This window comes from Athene cunicularia, assembly GCF_003259725.1.
Source record: "Athene cunicularia isolate RWA chromosome 20 unlocalized genomic scaffold, athCun1 chr20_part1, whole genome shotgun sequence".
NCBI lineage: Eukaryota > Metazoa > Chordata > Aves > Strigiformes > Strigidae > Athene > Athene cunicularia.
The window spans coordinates 1755664-1769827 of record NW_020799125.1 but is presented as its reverse complement, the minus strand read 5'-3'; the positions used below and the strand labels follow the sequence as shown (position 1 = coordinate 1769827).

Below are 14164 nucleotides of genomic sequence, written 5' to 3'. Positions count from 1 at the left end.
CACCATTTCCACTCATGTGTTTTTTTTTCATCTTTGAGGGCAGGACACCACCACCACCACACCCCATAGCCATCTGCTATGTTGCTCGGGCACCTCCAGTGAGCGGTACACGGGGTGTCCAGCGTTCCCAAGCAGAGCTCTGGAGGGGCCAAACCTGCTGCTTGTTTGGGGGGAGGCGATGCTCAGTCTTCCTCCCCTGCTATAAAACGTGGCCAGTGAATGTGGTGAAAATACCCACCCCACCCTCCACATGCTTCTTGTTTAACGATACACTTTGAAATGTTTCAGTATTCCCTGTCTTGACTCTGTGCTGCCATCCTCCCAGATGTTGTGATGCTTTGCAGAGCAAACAAGGACTTTGCTTTTGAGTAATTCTCAGGGCTAGCAGGCAAGAGGGCAGCTGACCAGGCTGCATATGGGGGCCGTATTGAGCTATTGCTTCAGGACATGAGCACACAGGTGGTTTTGGGGTAATGACTTCTGTAAGTCGCTGTGTCCTTTCAGCTGTGCTTCCATCTGCCTGAGGACATGCAAGGAGAGGAGGACTCATCTTCTTCGTGTTCTGTGGGGTGGGCTTGAAGGTGCATGTTCCCGGGGCTCTTCCCTTGCCGATCATAAGCAGGCTTTGCTTGCAGCAGCCCTCCAAGCCCTGGTTTGCTGTGAGCGATGTGTGGCCAAGGAATTTGGACCTGCTTCACCTTTTCTCTTGCCATCGGTTGGCCTCAGAGCGAAGGAGGAGGTACAAGCTCTGTGCGAAGCAGTTCATGCAACTGTGCTGCTCTCCCTCTGCGGGGTTTGTGGTGTCTGGTAAAGCATTATTTACTTTAAAGCAATCTGAAGATGTACAGACACACTCACTTTGTCTCCAGCTGCTTGTTCTGTGAAATCTTGTAGGAACTGAGTAAATCTTTGAGCCCTTTATCCATCTGTCAGGGTTGGTGGAATATTGGCTGCTGGGGAGCTGGACAGGCACACACTGTGTGCTCGTATAAACCTCCTGGTGTAAGGATGCCAAACAAACCTGGTATTTCTTTTTTTTTTTTTTTTCTTTTTTTTTAAGCTTTGCTTTTCCACTTCTGCTCTCCTCTTGCTGACCAAATGAGCTGTGACATTTCAGTCCTGATGAATCTTGCCACTGTTCCTCTCCACTTCCAAGCCCTGCTTTGAATGAAATTGTCGCATCAATAAAAGGAAGCATGAAATTGGTTGCAGAAGATGCATCTTCGTGAATATATTGCCTTTTGGGATCACATAGCTGGGAACTGTCATCCTTCCATTCCTTACAAATATTTCAAAGGCAGTTCTTCCTTTTTTTTAGTTGTGGCTCTGAGAATGTTTCTCCTTTTTTTTTTTTTTTTTCTGTTTTCTAGGCAGGATTCACCATTTTCTCAAGAAATGAGTTGGCATTCTTTAGATCTCCCTGGAAAAAAAAAAAAAGCTAGATGTGAATACATCTCCAGAGATAATAAACCATCTCGGAAAGCATTAAGTGTTTCTCTAGTGCATCTTGCACTGGTTGCAGGTATATTAATTTCTCTAGTGAAGTTAGGTAACCTCAGGCACTGAGTAACTCACACTGTTGCTTTTTCCCCGTCCAGCACTGAGGTGGTGGAGGGCTTTGAGAAGTGGCCTGGGTGAGACCTAAGGAACATCTTTGTATCTCCAGCTGGAGCAGCTGAGTTTTCCTCCTGCAGTGTGTCTGCAAGTCCGGCCCTTCCTTCAGCTCCCTCCTTGTTTGCTCAAGGCTGGGGCTGCCCAGCGGGGCATGAATGAGAGCCTCTCTTCCTGACTGCCTGCTGCTCCCCCTCCTTCTCCCACCTCCTTCCGAAACCTCCTCTCTCCTCCCAGCTCAGCCCCTCTTGCCTGTGCTCCTGAGCTCTGCCCCTCCGGCTGGAGCCGCAGGTTTATCTGGAGGCAAGGAGTCTCTCCTTTGTAAGCTCAGACCCAGGAGGAGGAGGAGGGATCTGCTTGGACCCTGAAGGAGAAACAGTTTAGCGACCCAGGAGGAACGAAGCGAGGCAGAGCCTGGGCACCATGGCTGGATTCTCCGCTCTTGGGCTTCTTTTCCTATGTCAGCTATTAGCCACAACGTCAGCTCAGGTAAGAAGCCTCATTTAAGTCTTATGCTCGAGAAAAAAAGTCCCTAAGGGAAAGGATGATTATCTGTGTATATGATACCTGCAGGATGAGATGTGGCAACAGGCAGGTTATTAGAGTCAAAGGTTTATTAAAAATATGAGTGTGTAACTTGTGCTGTTACACAGAGAGCACCTAGCAAACACATCTGGTTTTGTACCTGCATAGGTAGACTTTTAGTTCGTCTCCTCGTGTAGAAACTGCTGCTTTATGCTTTCTGTAAAAGTATCATCTTCCCATTCAGGACTGCAGTTACGAGAGAGAAAGCCTTGGGAAAGGGGAGCCCTGTTGATGTAAGAGGAACGGTTTTCTTTTACAAGTAATAGGTTGCCAACGAGACTGATCTCCCGATCTGGGTCTTCATCTGAATCACAATTTCTTATTCCTTCCCTCAATCAATTTTACACTTATAAAATAGCATATTTAACCCGTGTTCGCTTCAGACGTGAAGCTATATTAAACTTCCCTGTATGGTGTGAATATTATTGCCTGGGGAAGTAACTCCTCAGTGAGATTTTTCATTGTGTTAGTGAAGAATTTTTGCAGCCTGGCTTGGGAATTCAGAGCTGCCCTCATCTGCTGCGAGCAGAGCTGCTTCTACAATGAAACCTTTGTTCACTGAAGCTACAACAAGTTGCTCTCTGGAGCCCTCTCCATACAGAAGTCATTTATTGGACCTTTTTTTCCTTCCCCCCACCTCAAACCTCCAAAATCCCAGATTTTCAAATGGCGTCTTGTTCAGAGAGGAGAATTTCCCTTTCTCCTTCTGTCTTCAGTGGTGTCCACCTGGTTCTTCCATCACCCCATGAGACTGGGACTATAAATTAATTTTTAATACCAAGCACTTGGCACCTATTTTCCGTGGGCTTTACATTTCCTCCTCTGCCTAAAAAGAAACGTGCCTGTAGGCAGTGAGAACTGTTTCCTATACAGCCAAACCCGTTTGCTCTCCAGGGACCAGCTCCGATTTCCAGCATGAGCCACCAGTTACACGAGCTGGGAGCCCTGAGGATGTGCTCAGTCAAAAGGGTTTTCCAAAGAGCCTTGCAGTGGTCCTGAGCTCCTCTGAGTCCACCCAGGATGGTGGGGGGCCCTGAGGGATGGAGGGTTAGTGCAGACTAAAGGTTAAGCTGTAGGGCATTGCCGTTGCTTTCTGACTTACCCCATATGTTTCTTCTAATGCAAAAATAAACTCTTTCTCTCTTTCCCCAATCCTTTCAGAGAGTAGGACCACAAGGCCCTCCTGGACCACGAGGACCCCCTGGACCGTCTGGCAAGGACGGCATAGACGTGAGTGCCGCTTGGCAGAGGGCAGGCTCGGCTGAGGGAGAGGGGTGGAGCAGAGGCAGAGCCAACGGAGCAGAGAAGCTGCTCTTGTTCTCCAGACCCCCAGCCTTTGGGTCATCCTTCAGAGGTGGGTGGACCTAGAGAACCAGCCTACTCACAAGAGACCTTCTTCTGCAAGAGTCAGAACAGCGAGTGGAGGTGCTGAGTGGCCTCAGGTTCTCTGCAAGGTCAATCCCCTGTCTCAGGAGAGAGCTGGGGACAGAGCCAGGAATTTGTGACCCTGCTCACAAAGCAAAGTATTTCTCTTTTTGGTGTCTAGGGAGGAGGGGGAACATGATACAGTTGAGTGCGTGGGTACGATGTGCCTCGGGATCATTGCATGTTCAGAGAGAGGTTTGTGTGACACTTCAGGGCATCCACGTTTCTCGAGAGGCCCCGAGAAACTCGGATAGGCAGGACTGGACACTGCTTTTACTTATACTGGTTTTATTTCAGCATTGTTTGTATGGCTATCCCTAATTTACATTGGCATGTACGAGGTCAGAATCTGGCTTGTGTGTTTCCAGACACGAGTTGCATTTGGTGGCACAAAATGAAATGGGCACGCTTTATTTCACAAGGCAGTTCCTTATACGTACACCTCCTGCAGAGGTAACAGACTGTGTACCACAGGACTTACTGGAGGAGAAAAACTTGTCCTGTTACTTTTAATTGGTGGTTCCATAGAAGTGAGAAATTTTTACTTCTGTACATCTGTTGGATAAGGACTGGATTGTATCCTGCAGTTGGCAGTGGATAAAAAGAGCATCAGATGGACCTTCAACAAGACCACATCAAATGCAGAAGGCCAGACTCCTGCTTCAATACTCTGAGTAGTGCTTGTCTCTCCAAGCTGCCTATGGAATAGGATAGGGGTTTTTTTAAAGCTTGTCTGAAGTAAATTTATTGGAATTGGGTCTTTAAGCAACCTTGAAAAAAATCTATTCATTCCATGCAGGTCATTTTCTTTTGGATAAGAAAGTAAAAAAAAAAAAAAAAAAAAAAAAAAAAAAAAAAAAAAAAAAGATATATGAGTTCCCTGGTATATGGTGAACAAGGAGCTTTTTTGTCTGCAGTGGTGAGCTTTCATAGTGGCTCTGTGAGCAAGGCTGGTCTGAAGAGAGAACCTCATTGATTTGCAGCTAGTCCCTCTAAGGTGTCCTTTCGACTAATGGAGGCTGTTGTACTGAAAATCTCACCCTGGTTTTGTAGCATGAAAAGCTCAGAGCTGGTACCTCGATGGTTTCTCTCTGCTGTTTTTCACAAGATGATAAAAGGCTGAAGAGGACACCCTGGAAGAGGGCCCAGGACACACATTCATGTTCGCAGCAGGGAGCCTGTGGACTGCAGTGGGACATCAGTGCGGCTTCAGGAAAGGGTGGCTGCATTTCTGTACGGAGGGAAAAAGAAGAATTTGGGAGGGATGAAGCCCTTCAGACTTCAAGTTGTAATCAACTTCTGCATATAGGCAATTGGAAAGAAACAAATCGCTGGAATTGTGTTGCTCAGTTCCTGCTTTCTACAGGATATTTTATGCCTTAATTCTGGAACAGCACCAGCATCATTTCTTATCGCTTTTGGAAACAGGACCCTGAGGAGATGCTGATCACATGAACCTGTGCTCTAAAAGTTTTGGAAGCTCCTTGTGGGACAGGACCAAATAGCAACATCTAAATCATGTGAAGAACTTGACCTTAATAAATCAAACAGCTGAGTGAAGTATTTAAGGTGCTAAGTCTTGCAGTCCCAGCTTGAGCCTGGAGTTTTGGCTCTCCAGGAATAGTCTCTCATTTGAACAGGCTTGATCTACACCCCTCCTGTGGATGTAGGTTGTCAGGCGCCCTGTTCATGTGAGATGGTCCAGCTGCTCAGGGACAGGCTCTGAGATGGATTCTGCTATTCGGCAGGACATGGAGTCTTTTAAGGAACTGCATAAAAAAAAAAGAGATGCAGGACTGTGGCCGGTGTTGATCACAGTCATGCAGCCTCCCTGTTTAAAGGCTACTGTTTTTCTGGCAGTACCCTCAAAAAAATTATGACACACAAAATCCAGCACTACCCTTCATTTTCATAGTGCTGCATGGAGAGGATCATGTGGAGCCCAAGTGTAGTGTCAATTCTACCACTGCAAAGAATGAAAACATTGTTTTATTTCTTTTCTTGAGTGATGAGACTTTTTTTTTTTTTTTTAAATCAGAACTTTTCTGGACTGTATCTATGCAAGTGTCCTCAACTCTCTAAGCCACTCCAGCAGGGTTGTCTTCACGGATGGCTTTGGATGACGGCTGCGTGGGAAGAGTCGCTGAATGGTTCTTGACCTGGTTGAGTGCTGCCAAGGTGTTCGTCAGCCCCTCACTGCTGGCCGTGAGCGAGGCATAACATAGAGCTGAATTATTCAGGATATCTCCAAACAAACCTCGGATGAACCCCATAAGCGCAATTTCTAGAAGCTGCTGCTTTCAGTCCTGCCTTTCAGCGGGAGCTGCAACATTAGGTCCCTCTGAAATATTTTATAATTACAGCCTTTAACATGCTTCACGTTTCACACTCAGTAACAAGCAAAATCTCTCCCTCCCAAGAATAGAAACAGCGTGTTATGATCGAAAGAATTGGCAACAAGTTCCTGTGAATTATTTCTGGGGATGTAATTCCCCAAATTGCTAATAAGCAATTGTCACTTTTCAAAAATCAAGCTTTTTTTTTTTTTTTTTTTTCCCCCCCACTTTCCATCTCCTGGCTTGGCTTGCTAAGAAAGAGTGAACTTGCTTCCCCCTCGTGTAACACCAGGAGAGCATTTCCTTTTGCTGACAGCCTTCGCCTCTAATTCCCAGTGATCTGGCATTAGGGGTATAAACACTGATTAGGCTTTTGCTGCAGCTGACTGAACTTCTGGTTCTCCTGCAGAGTCCTGCAGGGGTCCACGATGGCAGGGTCAAGGTTTAAGATGGTCCCAAGCAGTCTTTGCCGATGCTGTGACCTCGCTGTATGGATTTGCCATCGCACAGGCAAGAAAAAAAGGCAAGAATTTGGCAACCTCGCCTGATGGAGGAGGGAACAAACCACCTCTACTGCCATTTCTAGCTGCCTTTTCAAACCATTCATGGCGAAAGAACTGCTCCTTTCATTTCCTTGGCAGGGGACCTTCCCCACCTATGATAATGATAACTATTTATGGAAAATCTGCGGGCAAAGGAGGTGCTTCAGCAAGCCAGAGCATAAAGATCCTTCTGTTCAGTGCCCCTCTGGTCTGTGCGTTGATCTGTCCCCAGCGCGGTACATACGTACTTGCCTGCATGAATCAAGGAAGCCAGTCTTGAGAGATTTGCCCGCAGACTTCACAGTTGCCGACATGGCAAATATAGAAACATGCTATAAATTCCACGCCGTTGCTTACTGCCTTCTGACTCCTCTAATTATCAGGCCCACAGCGGGGCTGGTGTTATTTCTAGCCTTGCTCTGTCAATAACCACCCTTTTGCCATATAGTTTTTCTTCTTCCAGGATATCAACGTGCCCCTTCCCTTCTGCTCACCCGCAATACCCGAGCCTCTCACAATAGTCAGTGTTCTTACCCAAAAGCCAGGAGGGGAGGGTACCATCTAGACACCTGGAATAGGGACACAAAGTGGTTTTCTGCCGGATGAGATGGGAAAGCAAGCTCCAGTGAAGCACCTCCTATTCGCAAATTATTGCCTCTTTTGGGGGCTGACAACAAAACACAAATATCTTCTTGTCTGGGGTCCACGCAAGCTCATGAATGATGTTACAGCTGGCTGAGCTAGGAGTGATTCAAAGGGTTTTTTAAATATTTTCTCCCAAACACCTTTAATGATGCTCTTAAAAGTTGCTTATCATTAGGACAGGAAACAGTGAATGCTTTTGAAATATTTTCTTAAAATTGGGTTTAATCGAGATTGTGCAATTGGATTAGGTGGAAACCAGTTGGGGGCTTTGTTCATTTGCTTTTCTTGTCAAAATTTAGTCATATGAAGAAAATCATTGTAGACAGTTTTTTCTTTCTTCGCTTTCTGATAGCCCCCAACTCCTGGTAGTACCACAGTTTCATAGTGTCCTGGATACCTGGAGCTTATAGCCATATCCCTTTGTCTCATCAAGAAGATGTTTAAAAGCCTTGAGATCCATCCAGCTTCCTCTCTGCCCCACGAGCCTATGTGCAAATAATTTCTAAGTATATCTGGGAAAAATCGGAGGTGCTGGGCGCCATTCAGAAGCTCTGGTTGACCCTGGGAGGCTGAAGATGTGGGTTTCCCCAAATCTGCTCGTGTTGGTGTGGAAAAGGCTGACCGAGTTCATCCTGCTTTAGGGGGCAGCAGGATCTAGAGCGTTAGTTTTGTAAGACCGAACGTGGTAAATCTCGGAATGGGCATGAAGGGAGACTTGACAAGTTGGGAACACTGTTGTTGTAAAAAATTGACAGAAGGAGGTTCAACACTAACACTGATGTCTTTTTTTAATTTAGGGAGAGCCGGGCCCTCCTGGTTTGCCAGGCCCACCAGTAAGTATTTTCTGGTTGACATTGACTTGTTCATCCCTTCTGAGAGGCACACAGTGTAAGAACTAAGACTTAGCAGCTCGCTTTCCTCTTGATCTGCAGCAGAATTTCCATGGGGGTTACACAGGAGTGGAGGTGCTCAGCACTGGTCCTGGGGACAAACACGTTCTCCTGCTTCACTGTTAGTGGAGGATATGCATGAAATAAAGCTCGCTCATCACCAGTGTAACAAAACTGGCACCAAGCCACATGTGTGGTTATTTTTGGTATTGGTCTGAGTCTGCTTCAGCTCCTCAATCTGCCCAGGGATGCTCAAATTCGTACCAGGTAGCACAGCTCTTTGCTTTGAGCTGCTTATCCCATCCCTTTCCAACCCTCTACTGGAGCAGCTTATGAGTAACTGTATGTGAAACTGAGCCAAAGCACTGAAATAAATTTAGGATTTGTATATGGATTCATGGCAAGTTTCATCTCTCTGCAGGAATTCTTCCATGTTGCATGGTGTAAAATTGACACGTCAACAAATGAACTTCCATCTCCTAGCCCTTATCAACACAAATCATATTCCTCTCGTTGTTATGTTAAAAATAATTGCCTGTTTATCGGATTTAGGGGCCAAAAGGTGCACCAGGGAAGCCTGGAGCAGCTGGTGAAGCTGGATTGCCTGGCCTTCCTGGAGTGGATGTGAGTATTTTGTCATCTTCTCTTACATCTTTTAAATAGTTCACAGAGGCATGGGTGTTTTCCTGAAGCACCTCACCAACTTTCTCTGTGTCTACTGGAGAAGCAAAGTGGGTCCTGGATCTGCATATCAGGAGAAATTTTGAGAGTTGCAAGCATCTCTTTGTTGAATTAAGGAGAATGAGAACAGTTTTGAGATGCATAACTGATAGGACAGCACTCTACAATGAAACACTGCAGTTCTTCAGAGGCGCACTGGGCAAGTCTGCAGAAATACAGGCATCGGTGGACGTTTCTGGAGCAAACCTACTAAGCTTCAGTTCAGAAATCCAGTCACACTTACTAGCTGAGGCTTGCTGGTCACTGCCCTGGGATTTGCCCTACAGTTCTAGAGGTGCCTGCACACAGTCAGGCTCTCCCAGCTGCCAGCTTACTGCTGTGGTAGCTGAGTACGGGTAAGGTTGTAGCAGCACGTTTCCTTCTGCATCGGGCAAGAGGAGGCGTCTGGAAAGCTGCCACTCCATAAACCCCAGTAACGAGGTGCTTGGTGGTGCTCGTACGCGCTTACAGTGCGCAGGAACAGGATTGATAAGTTGCTTCTGGTCCTTTGTGATTAATTACAGAGAGAAATAGAATGGTTAAGCTTTCCTGAGAGCTTGGCATCCAGATGTTTGGTGTTGGTGACAGGGACTTCTTACAGCCCTTATCACAACGTTTCTCTATTTTCACACTATTTTTAATTTTTTTTTTTTTTTTCGTCTCGCAGGGTTTAACAGGAACTGATGGCCCCCCTGGCCCAAATGGGCCTCCGGGAGACCGTGTGAGTACCACATTAGATCCTAGGTCCCTTTAAATTAACATTGTCGCTGACTGTGTTGATGATTTCTCATTCCTTTGTAAATGGGTGACATTCAAGCGTTGATTACGATGGCTTATTTATCCATAAACCCTTGCAGAATACTTGGACCCTTGAAGTGAAGCCCAGATGGCTTTTTATTAGGCAGGGCATGAGATTCATCTTTCTGTCACATGGCTCTGAGTGGGCTTGGATAGCCTCAGTGGTGGGAGTACCAGCGCAGAACAGCTCTGGTGATATTTTGAGTATCTAAAAAGTTCCTTGAAGCAGTTGATAGACTTAATTATGAAATTTAACAAAGTGAAGCTGTTTTGGCTTTTATTTGCCGTCTGAATACACAGCTCTGTTCCGTTTATAGTTGCTGCTACTCTGTATTAACTGTTTAAACTTTTGCCTTTTGTTAATTCCGGGGCTGTCCATATGGTTGACATTATTAGTTGCTTTGGCATAGACTTCCCCAGCCAGTGTAGCAAGAAATAAAGAGGTTTTTTTCTTGCTTCCTGCATATTACGGCTCTGCTAAGGGGCACCACAGGGATAGAGAAATGACTGCCTGAGATGTTACAGATGTCCTTCGGATCATCTACAGTGGGGCCAGAAAGACCCTTAGGCCTCCTTGTGACATTAAGAACCAGACGTTAGTGAGGCATTCACCACAGATTTTTCTCCAGCATGGATATTTTCCTGTCTCCCAGAGTGGGAAGACAAGGCTTGTATCCACAGCTGGTTTACTGCTCTCTTGAACTCGGGGTCTGCAGTGATGAGCTGAACACACATCACAGTGAGCAGAGGTTAAAAAAGGTGGACTTCTCTAACATGTTCAGCATAGCTCAGTAATCCATTTGTTGCCCTAAGGGTTACCCAAAACTCTGAGAGTCATCTCAGTTAAAGGGATGAGTGGTAGAGCCGTGTATCTTTGATATGCAATTCTTCCTTTCCCATGTGCAAGGCGAAGTTTGCTTGGCCACTGGGAAAGTTGAGTGGCAGGACCCAAGAATTTTGGTCATAGCTCCAAGCCTCCGTCCGTTGGCACTGCGCTAAAAACCATCTCCCTTGGCTTTTCCTCGTGCCCGTCTTTCTCCCCAGAGATCCAGGGCTGCAAAATCCTCACCACCCTGAGAAAGCCCGTGGCAAGAGTCCAGCACCTTTGGGGAACTGATCCCTGATTTTTTTAAAACAGAAAAGCTCAGGGCCACACGCACAAGACCGAACAGTTTTGTGCCTCTGTTTTATGTTCAGTGGGAGTATTTGCCCATGTCCACTTTAGCACACAAGCTCCTGGTTTGCAGGGTAATTGAGCAGATAATTTCTGGGCACAAGAACTTCCTCTTCAGCTCTTTAGTAGAAGCACACAAACACAGTTACCGTAACTACATGCTCTGATTTGATGTGCTTTCCTTTCCCATGTCTTGTAACTCAATCTGCCAGCATGGGGCAAACTGTTGTAATTTCTGGGAGCTTTTCAAGGTCAGTGGTCCATCTGGAAAATTGTTTTAATTGGTCTAATAAAAGCCTGGAAAAAGGAAAAACCTCTAAAAGCTTTAACACTCTAAAAGGAGAGCGCTGTTATTCTGACTTGCTTTCTTCTCCCCACCTTTTAGAACGTATTTCAGTCTCCCGGGAATCACTGAAATGAGGTGGTGTCTGCTTGTGGCTGTGAATTCAGGCTTAACGCTGTGACTTCTTCTAAATAAGCATATTTGTCTGGACTGGAGTCTCTGAGAGTGAAGGTGTTTAGCACATGGAAGTGGGCTCACGGAAGACAGTTTTTAGTGATATATATTATTGCTAAACATTTCTTTTCCTCTATATGCCACGTTTCATCAGTCCAACAGCGATTCATGTCTGACCAGAGAACAGAGTACTGAGAATGTTGCATACAAAAAATGTTTTTTCTCTTAAATATCTCCTGTTGCTATCAGCATCCATTAGCTTTTCTCATTGTTCTGCTTACAGACTGATTAGATCAAGCCTAATCATTTTTCCAATTTTAAAAAAAAATCTTTTCTTTATAGCCAGAAACGAGGTGGGTCCTGACCTCAGTGCTAGGTACTAGTATCCTTCACTGGAAGGTTTCAAAAGGCCATTTTGAAGTTTGGGGCTTTACACTGCAAGCATTGAGGAAAACATCCATATTTACTTATAAATGTCACGTTAATCAAGTATTTACCAAGCTCCACATTGTGTATTACTTCAAAGTCAAAACTTATGGTGAGATTGTTTTCTAATCGAAAGAGAAAGAACACTGTTACCAGGAGAATGAGTTGAGTCAGACAACGCAATTAAAATCGAGGTGTAAATTAGAGTTCTTTCCTTTAAACTTAGTGGAGTCACATCAGTTTGCTCAGCGACTCGATGATCTTTTACCATAAGGGGAATGTTGACTGCTGCATGCTGCACCCTACACCCTCAAAGATAACAAATTCAGGGAGAGCGAAGTGCAACACTTGGCACTTTAGCCACTCCTCCAACCTTGTGGCATGTTTGGCAGAAAGGGGCTGTGGGGCCACTTTCACTGTGGGCAGGATTAGGGTGTAAATCAGTTGGTGCAAGAAATTCGGTGTTTTCTTTGCAGGAGGAGATCCCAGCTTGTCCCTTACAACTAACAGTAGTTGTAAAGGCTTCAGCCTGAAGATAAATGTGACTGGAAGAAAAGCAAGAGAAAGGAATGAGCTGACATTTGCAGCAAGAGTTGATTTTTTTTTATTTTTTTTAATTGGATTACAGCCCTCTCCTCCCAAGATTGCTCTTATGAGGCCTCAGGTCCTCTGTATCTTTCCCTTAAATTTAACAAGGGAAAAAATATTTCTAATCTCATTTGGTATGCAGAACGTTAGGAAAGGGCTGGCGTCATCCCTGGGATTACAATAAGTAGTACTGTGTTGGCATATTTTCCAGGTCTGCCCATCTGCCCTGTCCTGGTCCTAGGGGTAGATACCATTTAATTCCAGCTCAGGGCACCATTCTCGAGAGGTTTTTGTGCAGCGTTTTGAAAAGGTTTGGAAAACAGGTTTGTGCAATGTGGCTGGGGAGAGGCTGAGGAAACCTTGTGCTCTAACTGGTTTTTGTCCCCTGCGCAGGGGGATGAGGATTTTGCTGGCGCTAGTTTAACGCAGTCCATAAATAACAACATGGTTTGTTCTGTGTTTAAGTCTGTCACCTTCTCGCTTACTATTTTAAGTTCTGCCTTTAGCAGAGCACAGCATCAGCCGAGAGCAATGCAAATGCAAGCAAAGAGCTGTCAGCGGCCGCGCCTTGAGAGCGACGCGGCTCTTCTGCGGCTCCCGAGCGTCAGCACAGCTTAGAGAAACCCACTGTGACAGCTGCATCAGGGCTGTTGAGCAAACTATTATTTTATTTATCATTCACCCCAAATGCCGCTGGCATTTCTGCATCTCCACCGCTTCTTTTTTTTTTTTTTTTTTTTTTTTTTTCTCTCATCAGCTGCCTCCCTCTGCTTTTCCTTTCCCTGTTGAAGCAACAGGTGTTTTCCGAGGAGCCTCTCAGGCCCAAGAGCGTGACTCAGCAATGCACAGCCAGCATCTCTTGGAGCTGTCTTAACAGCTGCTGGCCAAGGTTTCAGAATTACTACCTATAATTAATTTTAGAGTCTACTGGCCAGTGCTGGCATCCTCGCAGTGCAACAAAGGGATTAAGAAGGTCTGTCTGCCTTACTATCTTCGGTTAAGCAGGAACGTAACTTCAAGAATGACTTAATTCTAGTCTAAGACTTAAGATCACCAAAATCTAGCCAAGCTTAAGAGTAAGAATGTAAATTGGTAAAGGGAGATTGGGGATTCGCCAAGGAAGCTAGTGAAGAGGCAGAAGCTGCCAAATCTTTGTCTTTTCTTGAAAGGAGAATGTATGAATTAATAAAATTCACTAGGACAAGTCCAAACCTTGTAAATAGCTTCAGGTAATTTAGTCATTTGACCTACAATATGAATGGATTATAAATGAGAATATTTCAAATGGATGAAATTCAATTTATGAACGTTTAGATATTCATGGAGACTAATCTGCCACCAGCTGTGACTTGCAGAAGTGCGTATCTAGTCTTTGAGGAGCAGTTCACGTTTTAGTCTCTACTCTCTCTTGACCAGCAAATGATGAAGAAAGTTGCTGGGGCCAGTTCGGACCATACATTGCTACTATCTTAAAATGTTCTTTAATCAAGTAACTAGTCAGGAATGACAGAGTCATTATCCATAAGATCCTGTCTTTATATTTGTGGATTCAGCTGAGCGTCTCCCGTTGCACACTGTTTCTGCAAGACACTGCTGGAGTTTTCAGGCAGATATTGGTGTCTACCCAGGTGGAGGTTTCTGGTTTATTCCTGCTAATTTGCCCTCTGTTTTATTCCTGTAGGGTGCATTAGGACCTGCTGGGCCACCTGGACCAGCTGTAAGTAACTCCTAGAACAGCATGTGTAAAGGTGCTGCTGTGTAACGTCGTACCAGAACCATCACCAAGACAAGACAGGAAGCCTTGTATTCCAAACAAAGAGATCAAAGCCTGAATGAGGGAAAATATTGTTTGAAGTGTTTAAATATGTATGTATGACACATTCTGATAACACAGGGCCTGGTTTTAGTCTCTTAGATGTTATCAAGCAAGCCAGCTTGGGATAAAGACTTAGCATATCAACTGCTAT

General features: G+C 45.2%; 1 protein-coding gene across 1 annotated transcript in view; it reads left to right on the top strand.

The window, feature by feature from the left end:
- Nucleotides 1-1417: 1417 nt before the first annotated feature.
- COL9A3 (collagen type IX alpha 3 chain) overlaps nucleotides 1418-14164 on the top strand; it is a 40491-nt gene continuing 27744 nt past the window's right edge. The window contains exons 1-6 of the mRNA XM_026862021.1: nucleotides 1418-2100; nucleotides 3358-3426; nucleotides 7942-7977; nucleotides 8587-8658; nucleotides 9422-9475; nucleotides 13879-13914. Coding sequence (XP_026717822.1) covers nucleotides 2035-2100; nucleotides 3358-3426; nucleotides 7942-7977; nucleotides 8587-8658; nucleotides 9422-9475; nucleotides 13879-13914 — 333 coding nt within the window. The 5' untranslated portion in view covers nucleotides 1418-2034. The remainder of the gene's footprint in view (nucleotides 2101-3357; nucleotides 3427-7941; nucleotides 7978-8586; nucleotides 8659-9421; nucleotides 9476-13878; nucleotides 13915-14164) is intronic.